At 41.3% G+C, this 18,533-nt stretch overlaps 1 protein-coding gene across 1 annotated transcript; it reads right to left on the reverse strand.

Annotated features, from left to right (window-relative positions):
* Positions 1 to 618: 618 nt before the first annotated feature.
* Positions 619 to 3,276, reverse strand: gem (GTP binding protein overexpressed in skeletal muscle). The gene is made up of 4 exons (XM_049584013.1): positions 2,264 to 3,276; positions 1,870 to 1,946; positions 1,560 to 1,764; positions 619 to 1,472 (listed from the first exon to the last, which is right to left on the reverse strand). The coding sequence occupies exons 1-4, from the start codon at positions 2,616 to 2,618 to the stop codon at positions 1,189 to 1,191; spliced, it is 921 nt and encodes a 306-aa protein (XP_049439970.1). The 5' UTR covers positions 2,619 to 3,276; the 3' UTR covers positions 619 to 1,188.
* Between the last annotated feature and the right edge of the window lie 15,257 nt (positions 3,277 to 18,533).

Consider the following 18,533-nt stretch of genomic DNA (forward strand, 5'->3'; position numbering starts at 1 on the left):
CTACAATAAAAACATGAAAGTAGCAGAGGATTTACTTTGACAAAATCACAGAGATTCATACAGTCATTATCCGTACCTGCTTGTCCTATTTAGGATCACAAGGGGCTGGAGCCTATCCCAGCTGACTTTGGAGACTGGAGGCGTGGTATACCCTGGACAGGTCCCTGACTATCACAGGGCTGACACATAGAGACAGACAACCATTCACGCTCACGCAATTACATCTACGGGCAATTTAAAGTCACCAGTTAACCGAACTTGCACGTCTTTGGGCTGTGGAAGAAGCTGGAGAACCCACACTGACACAGAAGGGCCCCAACCGGCCGGCAAGTTTGAACCAGGAACCCTCCTGTTGTGAGATGACAATGCTAAAAACTGCACCACGGTGCTGCCCAAAATAAAGGCATGTACACCATAAATTGATGCAGAAAAGGCACAAAATGGTGCATAAAAAAAATCACCAGAATGCAGTAAATTAACCTCCCCATGTGTCCCCTGTCATGCAGAGACCAAACCTACTCCCATGTGACAGACAAAAGCCACAATTTTTTAATCTCAAAACTGGATGATGTCACTTTATTTCAATAAGCAACACTGAAACATACAAGTAGCAAAATACAATACATTATATCAATCTGTTTTTTATTTACAGTAAGTGCAAAACACAACAAGTTATAAATAAATTTAAAGTAACAACAAAATGATCATCGCAAATCATCATAATTCATCATCAACAGCTTACAACTGGTTATGTTAGCACTTGGGGAATTGACAGACCACACATTTGGCAAAAGGACAAGGAAAGTGAGGAGACAGGAGAGAAGAGGCTAATATTAATGTAACACAAAAATGTCCTTCTCTCAGTTTCCATCAGTTGATCACTAACTTCCAACATTTATGACACAAGATGCTTCATTTGCAGATTGTCCAGTCCATTACAGAGGCTGACAAACTGAGCTCAGTCCACTCTGTCTGCTTTAGACTGCAACACATGGATGGCAGTGCAGAAACGTTGCAAACACCTCTCATGTGCACCATGCTGGCTCAGTGTGAACACAGGACTGAGGCTTGAACCGTTTAGCCCTTCAGAACGAGGCTTCCCTCCAGCCCATGTTCAGATGCTCTGATCTCCAGTTCACCTGCTCAAAGGTTTGTTGCAGGGTTAAAAAACAGGAGTCTGTCAGGCTCCTACAGCACAGAGAGATCATGACAGGACTTTGATTTCAGCCAGAATGCCACACTGGGATTGTTCTTTGCCACCACCTTGTCCAGGAAGCGTTTGGCCTTCATAGGGAGGCTCTCTCGGCGTGCACTACAGCTTGTGTGCCTGCGACGCTTGTTGGCTTCCTTGGAGTCTCTGCGTAGACGCAGCTGTCGCACTATTCCGTGGAAAGCCTCCCAGACGTTGTGCTGCATGGCGGCTGAGGTTTCGATGAACTTGCAGTCAAACACAGCAGCACATGCACGACCCTCTGAAACAGGAAGTCAGTGATCAGTACTTGCACATAGAAAAAAAACCTCACAGTGAACACAAACAGACAGGGATTTGGTCTCCTCACCGCTGACTGACACCTCTCTGCGTCGCACCAGGTCACATTTGTTCCCCACCAGGATGATCGGTGTGTGCTGGGCAGGCCGGAATCGGCGAAGGGTGATCCGGAGCTCGGAGGCTCGCAGGAAAGAGGCCCGGTCGGTCACAGAGTACAGCAACAGGTAGGCATCACCTGTCTGCATGTAGTGTTCCCGAGCCCATTCGTTATCAGTCTGCAAAGACAAACATGCACCGTTGGATGAAGGATTCACAGTGGGCATGTACAGTGTGCCCTCCTCAGATTCACACAAGGCAATGCAGCTGTTTTTCCACCTCACCTCTGCATCCCATGTGTCGAGAAGAGTTATGGTTGCAGGCTCTCCGTCCACTTCAATTTCCTTTTCACACACTTCATCTGAAATGATTGGGAAAATCATGGACTTATAGTCATTTTGTTGACAGAAATGTGTTGGACATAATCATACCATCAAAATAACTGCAGCATTATGATATTATTATAAAAAAAAATCAACAAGTGCATGTTGCTTAATAAACATTACAATGGCCTTTTCACATATTATTTTCTCTGTATTTTATAATGTGCAAGTTTGAAATTTCTATATAGGGCTTTAGTTTGCTTTAGTTCGTTTCCTTTTAAAATGTATTATAAAACTAAGACAGATCTGTTTGTCAATAATTACAACACAATATATTTCAGCATCTTTTCCTCACCTCCACACAGCTCACAGTCATCGCTGTCCATGCTGTCCGCTGCCCCTGCGAAGATGCTGGCAAAAGCCGTCTTGCCGACCCCGCTGGCCCCTAAAAGCACCACCCGATAGGGACCCCCGGGTTCTAACGGCTCTCCGGCCGAGTCGGTGGAGATGACCGAGTCTGAGGACGACCAGCTCCCGCGGCTCACGTCCGACTCCCCGGTGGAGCTGGTGCAGGACTTGGAGCGAGAGATGCAGGCGGGGACGCGGGCCAGGAGGCTGTCTGTGAGCAGGTGGCTGCCCGGGTCGCAGATGCTCCACCGGTGGAGCTCGGTCTGCAGGCGGAGGCTGTGCCGGCGCACACTGGACAGCATGTTGCTGGAGCTGCGATAAAATTAGGATGAAAACACCCCCCAAAAACCAAAGTTGAACGAGACGGGTCGAGTTCTTCCTTAAAAGTCGCTTTTACAGCTTCTTATCCTTCAGATACATGAATGTCCATTTGTTTCAAAGAGACTGACTTAAGATAAGGGGAGCATAAACTGTCCTAAAATGATGAAAAAGACAATAAAGTAAGTATAAATATGCTCTGCTGCAAGTATACTCAACAATAAATTACTGCACCCCCAATGAGGCTGATAAAACGCATGAAACTATTTCTATAATCCCGACTTCAGATGCAAAGACGTGCATCCCGCATTAAAAACAAACTTTAACTCGAGCATCGCAAAAACATTTGGTTGGCAAATCCCGGAGCGACATTCACAGCTGGCTTCTTCTCCGTGTGTCTGCAGCAGTCTGTCAGTAATCTCCATCTGAGAGTGTCTCTAATGCTGCGATGGGGTTTCCCTGGTTTATAAAGACGAAGAGGAGGAGGGATCACACAAGTGGAGCATGAGTGTTTACTGTGGTGTGGTGGGTATTTACTGTTTTGACTCACTCTCACACTGTCAGGATGGGCTACTGCTGCCCAGATTATGTTTACACCAAAAGGACATTGAATTGTGCAACGTGAAAGTAAAAATGAATTAAAAAATGTCTTTGCGGAATTTATAGATGAGGTTTTCTGGAGATGAATAGATCTCTCTTACATCCCCCTGTGCTCTGAACTTTTGTTTGGTATGCATTTTTAATTTCTCCTAGCTATATGGGATCAGCAGGAGCCAATAACTATAAATAAAATAATTATTGTCAACGATAATTAAGTCCTACTATGCTCAAATGAGACAACAATAAAGTCCCAAAGTCCTCAAACGAGTACTTCCTAATAAACAGGGTATGAGCTTGTTACTGTTGCTAAAATTGGTCAAATTTGTTGGCATATCAAACTGCAAACATTATTAATCGTAATTAAACAAGTTTCAATCATAAAATGTGATCAGGTTTTGGACCTGGCCCATTTTGAGTCGCGATCGGCTGCAGACTGAGTAGGCAGAGATGGCTGCCGTCTTGTTTCTACATGGATTAGTGTATTGTGCTCTCACTACCACTAGAGGGCACAAAAAAGTGTCCACACATGAGGACGACAGGTCTAAGTTAAGTGGAATGAAGTATAAGGTCAATTAAACCCAAAATGTGATGTCCTCATATGAGGACACAGGGTCTCAGGACGTTATTAAGACATGGGCTGGAGTGGTGGAATGTAACTAGAGGTATTTTTATTAAAGTGCTGTACTTAAAGCGGGTTTATGTAAGTTTTAAGAGAAGAACTAACATTTTTCTGCTTTGAAATTGAACACTGACACAGCTTTGCTTAACTCAGTGCACTCATGGGTTTTTTCGCTACAGCCTTTGTTGGTGTGATATGACCAGTAGGGTGGCTAATGTTTGCAACTACACATCACCAGAAAAACAGGCATTATATGTTTCTGCAAACCACGGATCCGTCACATTTGCACGTAATTATGTAGCGGATATGTTAAAAATTGGGAAGAAAACCCACGCTGACACGGAGAGAACATGCAAATGCCGCTCAGAAGTGCTCCCCCATCTTGGGTTCAAACCAGGAACCATCTTGCTGTGAGACGACAATGCTAACCACTGTACCTTACCAGGGCAGGATGGTGATGCAGTGGTTGGCATTGTCACCCCACAGCAAGAGGGTTTCTGGTCCAAACCCAGGGTGGGAGGTTCGAACCCCAGGGTGGGGGAGCCCCTCTGTGCAGAGTTTAGTGTTAGTTAAATTATCATAAATGCTGCTAACATAAATTAAAAATATGGCCCTGGATGCTTTGACTTATCAGAAGCCTAATTCAATTTGTTGCACAGAAATATTCTTCCTCTACCTTTTAAAATCGGCGGATAGGAGGGAAGGAGACACTTGAAATAGATTTAAGCGTCTAATTTCATACAGAATCCTCAAATATTCTGATGTACAGATGTAATGATTGGTACATTTTATGTTTAAATCTGCTAACTAAATCTGCTAAATGTGTAAAAGGAGGTGAGATGACTATTCATGATTTTACACTGGAATTATGATTAAAAACATAAATTCAGAAAGACTCAGTAAATGTACTGCATTCTGGATGTGTTTACATTATTTTGTGGTGTCTGAGCTGATGCAGGCTGGGTGGAGCTGTATGGATAATAAAAACTCCATGATTATTGTCAAAACAGTGCATTAAATCTGGCTTGATCAGAGAAAAATGTCAGAGAGAAGGAGAAAGAAATACAGGGGAAGTGAGAGGACAGTCCTTGACATTGTGTTCTGTTTTCTGACATTAGAAGGCAGCTTTAACTCTGCGGGAAAAACATCTATTCTGTTCATGCTGTATTAAAAAAACAGTTTTTGTAAAACATTATTAGATAGGAAAGTCTGGTGTGAAATGAGGAGAAAGAGGGGGGATGACATGCAGCAAAGGGCCAGAGTTGGAAATGAACCCGCAGCCGCTGCCGCAAGAACATAGCCTTTGTACATGGGGCGCCCGCTCTACCAGGTGAGCTTTTGTGGGTACCCCCAAGTCCAGTGTACTTTTTTAAATTCTTTGTAATGGGGCCTCCCTATGCTACAAGTGACAGCATCTATTCTGAGTGTGTATTCTGTGCTGAGCTCTGTATGTTTGACATTTTGTCTCTGAGCACCAAGAGTTACATACCACAAAGACCAACCATCACATCTAAATGTTCAACTACAATGGAGGAAAACTATGTCAATATACTAAAGGCTAATTATTAATATGTTTCCTCTCATGAACCCACATAGACCAGCATGTCCACCCTCTCTCCCTACGTGCCTCAACCTTCCCTTCATCCAGAGCGAGTAGCAACATTTTTCTTGTGCAGCTATTACGTATCACAGCAACCCAATGCAACCAAAGCATCTCAGCTGAAAAGACGCTGCGTCTCCAAAGTGCTCTCAAACACTCCCAGCTGGGCATTTCCCGAGGAGCGCCTGACGAGAAACACTCTGGTGGACACAGGGCCTTAGTGTAACTTCTTTCCATACTAACAAAATAAACTCAATGAACTCAGTGAAGGTTTTCTCCAGACTCAACATTTGTCTGGCAGCGTTCAGCACAGAGTGTAACATGAGGATGTCGAGGGGAATTTTGTGGGGAATCAAAGTATGAAACATCACGGCCTGCAGAGGTGGTGTTTAATGGTTTGTGAGGTGGAATTTTCATTTTCTTCTAACCTAGAACTGCAACATTAACAGATCACTGCTCTGATAAACTCTTTCAAGGCATTTTAAAACAAAGATGTCAAACATTTCCCACTTATCTGCTTATCTTTGTCTAACATGACAGTGAGCAGAATATCTTAAGGTTTCATCTGCTCAAATTAGAACTGATTTAGTTTGTATATGAATCATTCAATAATTAATGTCTTGTAAGAATTGAATTTATTTATAAATGGAGGTTTGTGTAGGCGCCAACATGAATAATTGATTCAAACCTCTGCTGCTGCCTGTCCAACCTAACAGATGATTAACAGACATGCTAGATTACAACATGAGCTAATAAAGAAAGCATCAATTATTCCAAAATCCTATTTGCTTCAATCTTGTACTCAACAGCTGGGAAAGATCACGTATTAGGAAGCAGTTTTTGGCAGGTTATTTTGATTCACAAAACTGTCCCTCGCTCAGATGAATCATCTTAACACTTCAGTCATGAGTATTACCGGAAAGGTCAAATAAGTACAAGTTATTCAAGCCACAATTTCCAGGAGCATCTTGACAAAAACAGACGTGTTGTTGTCTCATTAACACCAACAACGAAGTGAAAGACGGAGGATCAGACAGATGTTAGTAAGAGTAAGAGACACAAGATGTGGCTCAAAACTGATAACCAAGTTTTATATCAAATGACTAAACACACCCTGGGTTCATCATAGGGGAGATTTATCAGCTGCAATTCTGTGACTGTTGGGAGTGAAAACAATGAAACCTTCTGCAGTGTCTTTTCAGTATCAGAGAATTTCTGAACATAGCGTCCTATCAAGAGTTACTGAATAGAAGCTTTGCGAAGAGGCTTAGCATGTAAGCCTGAGATCCACTGCCAGCAGCACCAGCATATTGTTAATGGGCTGGAAACCACCGGTTGGTATTTTGTGAATGATCCATCTAGCAACATACACAAATGTCCAGAGAGAGCGCGCATCACATCACTCTCAACTCGTAAACATCAGATTTTCATTTGCCAAAGCACTTTGTGTATGAGAGAAAGAACAGCCGGGAGTCGAGGGAGTTATTACAGTAATTGTGGGATTACGCTGCTTTTTCGTCTGTTGTTTTTCAGGACTTCTGTATCGGGTTGTGGCCTCATCTGCAGGACCTGCTGCTGTGTATTACAGCGCTGATCTGATCTGCTTGACAGATGATTGGGCGACATTAAATCCTTGTTAAGTGCTGGAGCACGACCAGGATGAGGGTGGAGGGGGAGCTGTGCTCAGGCTGGCTGCAGACTGGCAGGGTCATGGTGATGGCTATAGATGGGAGCTGAGCATGGAGTGACCTCTTTCTTTCGATCTTTCAGTCACTTCATGGAAAACATACTCTGTCTCATAGAGTCAGACAGTTGAGATACGCACAGAACAGCCTAAGCACAAGGAAAATAAGCATATTTTTGCTTTCATAAAGACATAGCATAAAATCAGTGGACACAAGTTCAACCAAAAATACCTTCCTGATTTTGTCAGTAATATTAAGTATGGAGCCCGAGCTTTTCTTACTGGGTTGTTACCCAAACGAACACATGCATGTATGGTGCACTGCGCTCATATGACGGTTACTGCTGATATTGGGACGATGGTGTTATGGAAAAGCAGCGCCCATCTTGCAGTTCCCCCCTGGTAAATAACGTTATCTTAACCCACAGCACTGTTGCTATTGTTCAGTGCTGTTTATGGAGTTAGCACAGTTAAGCGGGATTTATGTTTCTGCTTGAATGGACGCCATATCTATGGACTCACACTGTAGACTGTTGTGCACCTCCAAAACCATTTCTCTCAGTGGAAACGAAGCTTTTATTTACTTTTATTTCACAGGTAAGAAACAATAACGTGTGAAGACAATAAAGCCTCCACAAAAATAGGATTTTAAGTCTTGTGTGTGATTTATCTTGGCTTTATGCGAGTAGAAGAAATCTCTGCTATTTGCCAGGCTAATTTATACAGTGTAAAATGCCATAGGCTTGTGCTAATAACATTAGCATGTTATATTTGTTTGGAAAACATGTTTAGAATAGGACAGTTGTTTTGTCAGTGAATCTTGAGTTGTAATGGAACCGAATTTTGTAACGTTACCTTTGTTAAATGTTGCTGTTGTCCCTGGTGTCATATGAGCAGAGAAGGTTGCTAGCTGTTAGGCTAATTTATACAATGTAAAATGCTGTAGGCTTGTGCTAATAACGTTAGCATGTTGTATTTGTGGGGAAAATGTGTCCAGATAAAGACAAGTGCTTTGTCTGTGAATCTTGCAAGTTGTAGTGAAGCTGTTTTGTGTACTTGTGTTTGAAATTGTCTCTATTAAGCCATGTTTAATGTGTTTAATGTGTGTTTCTAATCAACTAAACTTTACAGCACTTCACAGAAACCCCACCTCAGCCACCTCCATGTTGAGAACTGTGTCCAGACAACTCATACGTAGTTTGGTTTTTGCATAGAGCCCCTTTAATGTATTTTCTATTATCATTCTTTTTGTCTTGTGTATGTTTGTACACTAATATATATTGCTTATGTTCTTGGGCATCTAATAAAGTGTGATGCTTCTGTGTCAGGTCATGTTTTTGTTTATTCTTCATTTTGTCCATTTCCTGTTAGTTTATTTTGTTGATCTCTGTCTCATATGATTTCAGGTTCCCACATCCTGTCAAGTTTCCTGTGTGATTACCTGGCCTGCCCTAATGTGTTTCAGCTGTGTCTGATTGCCACACCTGTGTCTCATTATCCTATTCTCCCCTTGTGTATGAGCTTGGTGTTCTGTTCCTCCTGTGCCAGTTCATGTTTGCCTCAGGCCAAATTTGAACCCAGGGTTGCCACCACAAGGACACAGCCTTCACACGTGAGCTGCCCACTCTACCTACTGAGCCACTGTGCGCCCTGTGCCTGTTAGTTTGAGACTGTTTTTTGACTCTGCCGTTGCCTTGCCCTTTTTGGATTTGTTTGCCTCGCTGACTGATTACTTGTGTACTGAACCTGTTTTTGTGATTAAAGACTTCGATTATCACTTACCTGATGTGGCTCTGAGTCCTCCATGTGGGTCTATTGTCTGTGAGCCTGATATAAAAAAAAAGTGTAGAACAAAACAAACCTGGCAGTTGTACGCCTCTGTGCACTGGGCAAGTTGCAGTTACAGTTTACATCCATGTCTGTGAAAACATGGACGCTTCACAGACACTCTTTCGCCCCACAGCAGCACAGATGATCTATACAATCAGCACAGTTTTAAGATGGACACCCAGGATTAGTGTCATCAATTCAGTATCTGACCAAATGTCTTTCCTTATGTTCCTGAGATATGATGTCTTGTAATGACCAGAAAAGTTTTCTTTTTTTTTTTTAAACAGAACATTATGATATCACAGCAAATTTGACCTTTTGGATAAAATGTACATATGATATAAAATCAGCTACCTCTGCTTCAGTTCTACTTGGTTGCGGCCACTTCAAAGGGTTCAGAGGTTTACAACATAACAATCAAACCAAGTTACTGCACACCAACTCACAGAGCAGCGAATAATCTCCACCTGTTCAATATAATAGACTTCTCAAAGCTTGGTATGAAAACAAGTGACTCAAGAGAGACCCCACTGCTGAAATAATCTTAGGTCCGCACAAATCTTTGACATTAGGCTACAGAAAAGAATTTAGTCAATAGACTGTACTCAGAGTTCAGCTTTACAGGACACAGTCCATCCGTCAATAAAATGCACTGCAATGCAAGATGCTTCTTTCTGTCTTAACAGTCTAGAACAGTACAACACCACAGGGTGATCAGAATTTATATTTTTGCCTTACAATTTTTCATTCAATTCATGAGCAGTCGGTAGTAGTAGTTAGTGTACTGAATAAGTAAAATTTCCACCAATGTTATGAAAAATAAAAACCTGTAAGTCATTTTAATGAGAAACTTTCTCTAAATATTTACTTAGAATCTGGAAATTATGAGTCAGTATTTTGGGATACTAAGTCATAGTGATGGGAATTGATAGGATTTTATTGATCTCAATGCCATTATCGATTCTGCTTATCGATCCGATTCTTTATCAATTCCTCCTGTGAATTTTCTGAGTAGAAAAAGTAGACCTTACAGGTTTTTGGTGTCAACAACATAAATTTTATTGAGTTGCTATTCTAAACAAGAGATAAGTGCTAAGTAAGTAAGTAAACAAATTATGAAATTGGTCCACTGCTATCATCTAAAATGGAACAAATGAAAGAATATTTGCACAGCATTTGTTTTCATCTACGTCAAATAACGTTACAGAATCTGTTAGTGTTGTCACGGTACCAAAATTGGGACCCACGGTACGATACCAGTGAAAGTATCACGGTTCTGAGTAGTATCACAATACCACAGCAAAAGTGAGGCAGATGTGCCTTTTGTCATTTATAAAAAGATAAATCACTTTTCTATAATACATCAATGATATTTCAAAGGAATAAATTACTTATTGACTTATTCATACTTCAAAAACAGCATCAATAAGTGATGAACATAGGGGGGATCAAAATAAAGTAAATAAATAAAATAAAAATCAACCAGCCACCCTCCTCCCCTGACAGTCCCTTCATAAGTAAAAAACAGTCCCTAAAGTGCGGTGAGGTTTGTGGAAATGTGAACGGCTCGTTTCTACTCTGACACGTCACATACCTGTGTGCCGCCACAACTCGGCTGTTCAGGTACTTTTGGGCAGTCATGACACCAAGAAGAGGAAATTATTGGAGCCGGGCTTCTCGGTTGCCGGTAAGCCTTTATCTTGTGCCGCTGAGCACTATGGCCACTGTATTTCACAGGAATACGTATTCCTGTCCGTGTCTGTGTCTGTGACCCACAACAGGCAGGATTCGCCTTTCGTTTCTGCTGCTGGTTGAAATCCGTACTCGCACAGCGTGCTGAATGATTTATTTTGGTTGCACAAAACTATTTTAAGTCGCAAATGCGAGTAACATTAAAATGCTCGCACAGTAGAGCCCTGTAGTGGAAAACAAATCACTGTAGCATTGGTGGTGTTTCCGCCCTTGCATGTAATTACGGTGCTGCATAAATTGCACATCATGCTGTTGTGATGAGTGAATGTCATGAGTCTTTTTTGGTGAAGTGAAGCCAAGCTTTCGACCGACGACCGCTTCCGTCTCTCCACCATTACTTCTTCTTTGTTGTTGAATGTACTGCTGACTGACAAGCGTGACATGCGTCATCGACGTAAAGATTCAGCGTAATAAAAAGAATCGATAAGGGAATCGTTAAGTATAAAGGCTAATGATGTTGATGAACTGAACCAGTTGGAACCGGTTCTTAACAGGAACCGGTTCTCGATTCCCATCCCTACTAAGTCATTATTTTGAGAAACTAAGCCATTATTTGGGGATACTAAGTCATTATTTTCAGAAAGATTCTTGTTATTTCAGTAAAGTCCCTCTTTATAATAACTTCTCCCTTTTATCATCACATTGGCAGAAATGGATGTCTGTACTGTAAGTGAAGGCTGTTATAAGATGAGAGGAAGCAGGAGATCATTATGTTTTGGCCTTGAGGTTTTAGCTGCAGTGACCTGGTTTCAGATTTTTTTTTTCTTGTATCTTTTGGCTCAGATGTGGGCCAAGGTGGTAATTGCGCAATCAAAGCGCTGACTGAGGCTCCCTTTTTAACAGAACAATTACTAATAGCACTGTAGAGCAAGGTCAGGAAGGACAAATCCAATCTAAGTGCCTACCTACATTACTTCCATCTTCATGGTTTAACACATTTGTGCTCACATTTAGTTGGTCTTTTTGATGTGGATCTAGTGAACTGCTTATCACACATGTAACGGTATTTATCTAAATTTTTCAGTATTATAATTTAGTTGCTGCACATTTCAGGCAATAGATTGAACATATTAACCACCACAGTGCCAACACCTAACCTCACACTCCCTCATGTGTATCAAAAATATCAGAGCAAAGTGAAAAGTATTCTGCCTGTGTTTGCTACAACTAATTATTACACTATGAATGTATCTCATATAACTGCTTGATCACTGGTCTATAGAAAATCTGAAAAAAGGAGCCAAGGTGACAAATTGCGTTTTTTTGTCCAACCACCAAATCTGTGTGTGAATACTAAGTAGTAGGAGAAAGAGAAACAAAATAAAGGGAGAACAATCTTCCTGGTGTGTGGTCTTTGTCATCACAAAGAGGTAACAGCATCATGTCTCACACCTTAACATTAAATTTCAGCCCAACTTCAAATGTCTAATCTTATTTTGCGTGAGTACTTATCACTTCATCCGATTTTAAAATGAAATGGAGGTAGAAGATGTTGTGTATGAGCTACTGCTTGTGGCTGTAGTTGCTGCAGCAAGCACGGCAGTTTTACGACAGTCTGCCGGAAATAAGGTTGCAGCGGGAGAAGTCAAGAAGCGTCTTGAGGTTCTCACGCCCAGCGCACAAAAATATTAGCAATAAGTTGAAGTGCGGTCCGCAAGTTATTGAACATGATGCAAGGCTTTAAAGTAAATTTGGTTAACATTTTGTGGCTTCTTCGACTTCTCGCTTTCTATTTTGTTAATTGGAATTTTCAGGGAATACGCAAATCTATAGTTCAGTGTCTAAGTTTCATTAGTGATTTCTGGACAAGAAAATTTACATATGTAAATACCTCTATACATGAAGTGATAGAGAGATAGTAATAGTGATGACAAAAATAATAGTACTAGTAGTAGCAATATCAGTCACAGTTGTAGTCATATTACTTTTACTATTAGTAATAGTAGTTTGTTGTTGTAGTTGTTTAGTGTCTAAGTTTAATGCCAATTTCCAGACAAGTAAATATGTACAGGTAAATATCTTTATACCTGGAGAGACAGAGAGATGTTCACTGTGATGATGAAAATAATAATAGTAATATAAGTAGTATTCATAGTAGTAGTATAAATAATAGTAATTGTAGCATTAGAGGTCATAGTAACAGTATTAGTAGTAGTTTGTTGTTGTTTTTCATAATGATAAATAATAAAAAAGTAAATTAAATTATTACATAAAACTTTGAATTAAAAACTAATAGATAAAATTGAAATTATATTGAGATATAATAGTGGGAAAAATCAAAGTAAAAATTAATTAATAAAAATTGATTCATTCATTTTCCATAATCACTTATGGTACAGGGTCACGGCAGGGGCTGGAGCCTATCCCAGCTTTCACTGGGCGGCAGAGGTGCGGTACATGGTGGACAGGTCGCCACACAGAGACAAACAACCTAACCTGCATGTCTTTGAATTGTGGAAGGAAGCCAAAAAAAACAGAGAAAGTCCACACCGACACGGGGAGAATATACAAACTCAACAAGGAAGGGCCCCGGCTGGTGGATTTGAACCTGGAACCCTCTCACTGTGAGGCCACAGTGCTAAACAATGCATCACTGTGCAATCAAAAAAAAAAAAAAAAAAAAAAAAAAATACAATTTACAGTTAAAAAATGACAATAAAGGAGAAGAGAACTGTATAGTTGTTAAAAAAAACACACAACAACAAAAGAAAGAAAGAACTATGCCCTATGTCTCTAAATGTCTATAAAGAGAGAGCAGTGCAAAAGAGAATATGAGGCAGCATATCATGAGTGGGGTGATCAATACTACTCATCCCATCTGACAGGAGAACATTCCAGCAGACTGAGCCTGAACTATTTCAAAGGACGTTGAGCTGTTCTACCATGTTGACATGAAAACCCCTGTGCTGCTGGGGATATTCACTCTTTGTCACTGATAAATGATGAGATTAGTCTCTTTAAACTTAAGTGCATCCAGTCTGCTGCCATCAATCTTGGAGACTACATCTTTAGATCGGACGGCTGAAGGCCTGTGCAGTATAGACTGTATCTACTGATGTATCTTAATGTCTCCTCTAGAGCCACGTGCAGCCTGAAGGTGAATGATTCTCAGACTGATGATGAATGAAATACAAGAATTGTGACCTCAGTGTGGGTTAATACCCGAGACTTGGCCATCCAGCCTCCTACAGAACATTCAGATCTTCCACAGAGGTCCTGGGATCACAGGGAATAAACTTCCAATCCGTGATTCAGTCTCTCCATCAAAACAACTGCATCTCTTTCTCCCTGCCTCCAGCTGTGGAAAGTCATTCATTCGATCCATACGCCAGGTCTTTGAGCAAGAGTCTGGCTGGAACGCATGGCTTAAAAGAGGGATTGGCAATGCGGCCAGCAGCGGCTAGTAAGAGCTTTATACAGACAGACAGACAAATTCCAGCTCATGCACACACCAGCACATGGCCTCCGAGACTGTTGGAGGAGTGATTTGGATCAATATCCTGCTTGGACGTGTGACACTCATCTGCCGAACACGTGTCCAGTAGCAAAGTGCTGAATGTGATGGCTCTGAAACAACAAACAGTATCTTACATTGCGACAGCCAGGCCAGGCAGTAGCTGTAGTTAGTTGCTCGGGTGACAGTTGCTGTGCCGGCACTGGTTTCTGTCTGAGGCTCAAACATGGACTTCTTGTTATTGTAAAGTTACAGATCATTTTTAGCCATGCTAGAGGAAATATTGGTCCACCAATTTGGTCCAGACTGAAATTCCTCAACAGCTATTGGAGCTTCTTAAAACTGATCTGATTGATATATCGATTTGATGATTAATGATCTAATATCATTAATGCAAACTGAAAACACTGATACAAATCCTCATCTCATCATATCAGGATATGCCTTTATTTTGAAATTCCCACTGCAAGTCTGTGTCACCATTCACGTCCAAGCACACCTCCTTCCTAAACATTCAAACAGTGCTAGTGGCCTAGCGCCAGGCAAAAAATGGTGAGCAGCCATGAAAAAGACAATGAGGATATTAACTGATATTGTCTCATATTGATCAAAGGCCCCAGAATTGAATTGCAATCCATATTGTGCTAGGGTTTGGTGACAAAACTCAGTGCTATATCACAAGACTGGTAACTAAACACTGAGTCACAACTCAAATTTCAGCGCCAGAGTGTGTGTGAGTAGCTAGTGAGATCACGTATATGTCACAGTGATGAGAGTATGAAGTTGAACGTAGCAGGGCAGTGTGTGAACAGTTCAGGCTACTTGTCGATAGGGTTGGGATCTGGATCCGGTTCTTTTTTGGAACCGGGTACGAAGTTCCGGTTCCGGAACCGGTTCCATCACATTTGGCGTAACGGTTCCTTCAAACGGTTCCTAGATTGTACAAAAAAAAATAAAATAAAATAAAAAAACCGTCACGTGCATTTCCATTAGAGTGCGGCAGGGGCATATTTCTGTCCGAACCCGACCGAGCCCGACATTATCTAATCACTAAAGCACTGAGTTTGTGTCACACAGTTGTCATGGTTACAGGCTATTTAACAGGCCGGGCGTGCGCCAGGTGCTCAGCGGAGAGAGACCTCTGTGTTTGAGACGGGAGCGGGCGACGGGAGGTCCGATGCTTCCAGCGAGGGGAGCGGTAGAAATATAACAAGATAAGATAAAACAGGAGACACCTATCTCCCTCTTTTATTTAATTTTCAGCGGAGGCTGGCGGCAGGAGGTCCGAGACTTCCAGCGAGAGGAGAGGTAGAAACAAACAGCCAATGTGTGTCTGTGTGTGTTATGTTCAGGTGTTGTCATGTAAATAACAGTGCCCAAGCATGAATGCATATAAGTATTTTTTATTACATTGCTGTGGTTAATTTTAATAGTGTTACTGTAGAAATCAGAGAATCACTTTTTGTTGTCATTTATTCTCAGGGAGATGATACAAGCTCTAAATCTGAAATACACACCACACACAAATGTGTATTTTCATCTAATTGTACTGTGCAACAGTTAGAATAAAGTTTTTGTATTTGTATGATTGCATTAGTGTTTATTATATACTTGTTTAAGTATAGCAAGTATAATGAATATAATGTAGGAATCGGTAAGAGGAATCAGTAAGGAATCAGACCGCTAAAAAGGAATCGGTAAGGAATCGGAATCGTTAAAATCCTAACGATTCCCAACCCTACTTGTCGGTGAACAAAAATATTAAGTTTCTGTTTGTATCTTCTGATTAATTTGAAGGGGGTTAGCCCTGAAGTTGGCGAGCGAAGTTAGCCTCCCATTGGAATCTGACATGGCTCACTTAAGGTGGACTGTTAAGGTGCTGACAATAACAGCCACTCCTAAACAAATAATGCAGACATGTCTGACTGCCGAGTCTCTCCTGAATTAGTTGGACAATCATTGATCTGAACTCAACATTAATTTTGCTGTTATCATTACTGTAACTGTTATTTAAATGATTGTAGGGTCAGATTTTATTTATTATGGGACTTTGCTATGAGCATTTGTTAATACAGAGTTAGTTTGAGTTAAACAAAAAGGCAGTTCTTAATGTTTTTGACCGTTGTTTTGTACTTTATTTTCTCAAAAAGTATCAGGTACCATTTAGGTCAGTGGTTCCCAACTGGTCCAGCCACAGGGTCCAGATTTCTCCTTAGTCATTAGTTCAAGGTTCCCACAGTTTAATACAATCAGTGTCATACTTGAATTTGGTCATGTCATTGAGCTAGTTCGTTGTGGAACTAGGACCCGCAACCCACTTTTGGATCGCGACCCACCAGTTGGGAACCACTGATTTAGGCAACGGTACTGTTTTAGCACTGAAATTGAAAAAAACAAACAAACAAACAAAATAACAAAACAAACAAGCAATACCCAACCCTAATCGTGGCAGCAAATACCGTACCATTGACCAAAGAACTGATACATAGTCCAGTGATGAAACTTGTGATTTACGCCCCTAATTCTTAGCCTTCTTTGACTGTCCCAAACTGATGAGCTTCTGGAGGCTTTCACTGGAGTCCTCAGTCTCCACAGACTACATAATAAATATATGCAATACGTAAACTTTTGATTCTGGTGTTTGACAGGCACCAACAGTTTAAATTCACACTGTGGCCACAGAGAAACAGCAGGTGTCTGCATAATCGCCACGTTGCCTCCAGCACGCCAAACATACACTGACAGGCCACAAAGCTACAACTGTCATATGCATAAAGGAAAAGCTGAACATCCCACAGACCCATTTATTATACAACAACATTGCTTAACAATCACGCAGAGTGGGGAGCCTCCAATAAATAATAATAATAATAATTACCCTTTTTATGTAAAGACGCATTGTATTGGACCTCCGTCAATCTGACAGACCCGAACACAAGTCATATGTGAATTCAGGGCGCACAAACACACACACACAAACACACAACTACATAACTCCCACGCAGCAGCTTTGTGGTTGGAAAGCATGAACAGAACGGAGTTATGCAAAATAACAGACGGAACAGATCGGACTATGGCCCACATCAAAACCCCCCACTGACACTTCATGAACAAGTGGTCACTACATTCAATAAACTGTGACTTTGTAGCACAAAAACCTCAGACTAAAGACTTTTTTGTTTGCCTTAAGTGTTCAGGAAATTCTGTTTCAAATGGCACTCCTTCTGCACAGACAGCCATGAACTAGATTATTTTCAATGGATAGTTGTGTACACATTATCATCACATCACCAAAGCTTCTATGTCACTTAAACACGTCCTAGAACAACATAAATCCTCTAATTCACACAATAAATGTCACGCTAATGGACACAGGGCACCTCTCTTACATGCTATCTACATTGTGTGGCCATTAATCATTACTGTCACACAAACTCCAAACCAAACTTCCAATTTGCATCATTCATACATGTATCTAAGGCCCTGTTCACACCTGGTATTAACCTGAGTCTTGGCTGATAGGATCAAAGCAGACGGCTATAAGTACAGGAGTGAATGCACCCAATACGTCCTCAATGTGCATATGGCTGCATTATTTGAGCAGTGTGTCCACTAATGTGTCCAGGGACATACTGAGGGGACGCTTACTCAGCTGACATCTTCGCCAACTCCTCGCCAGATTAGCAAACTTTCCTGTGCTGGCTGCTAACAGCTGCAGCGGTGACAGACCGTCCCTGAAGCCCTCCGCTTACCGGACCCATGAACGGTTAGTTCAGTGTCTGCCCTGTGAGCATCAGCTAACACAGATGCAGCTGTTAAACATCCCAACAAACTCACAGACACTAAAGCAGCTCTCCTTTATCATTAAACCCATAAATAAGCATTCGTCATGTGATGCTAATAGCCCTGTCACTGTGTGTGCACAGGCGGACTCTCACCAACTGTCCCCAGCAAAGAGCAATAGGCGGAGGGACCACGAGTTGCACCTGTCTTATGATAAAGAGAGCAAGAGAATGACAGCGGGGCAAGGAGGGCTGAGCCAATCAATAAAATGAGATTTTATCATCATCAGGTAACTTTTTGTTTGCTTTCATGGTTTGTGTGCTAATTTCTCCAGTAATTTAAAAGCCAGACGTCCAGTGAATAAAACCCTTGTTTAAAAATGTCCACTATTTGCAGAATGTTTCAAGGGAGAATTGAAAACCGGGTACAACAGTTTATGGAGGAGCTGTGTTGACACTGATCAGCTGACTGTCAATTCAGATGCAGAAATCATAGAGGCCTGAAAGAAAGAGGAGAAACAAAACTCGGCAGAAATGGTGTTGTTGATTGTTAAATGATAAGGTGAGACAATTCGATT

Source organism: Epinephelus fuscoguttatus, linkage group LG8, assembly GCF_011397635.1.
Source record: "Epinephelus fuscoguttatus linkage group LG8, E.fuscoguttatus.final_Chr_v1".
NCBI classification, from domain to species: domain Eukaryota; kingdom Metazoa; phylum Chordata; class Actinopteri; order Perciformes; family Serranidae; genus Epinephelus; species Epinephelus fuscoguttatus.

Bases quoted from the DNA above. Each gene is read 5' to 3' on its own strand.
- gem (XM_049584013.1), bottom strand. From the start codon at position 2,618: ATGCTGTCCAGTGTGCGCCGGCACAGCCTCCGCCTGCAGACCGAGCTC. The intron at 1,765-1,869 runs GTGAGGTGGAAA...TTGTCTTTGCAG, and splicing joins TCGACACATGGGATGCAGAG to ACTGATAACGAATGGGCTCG. The intron at 1,473-1,559 runs GTGAGGAGACCA...TTCCTGTTTCAG, and splicing joins CAGAGAGGTGTCAGTCAGCG to AGGGTCGTGCATGTGCTGCT.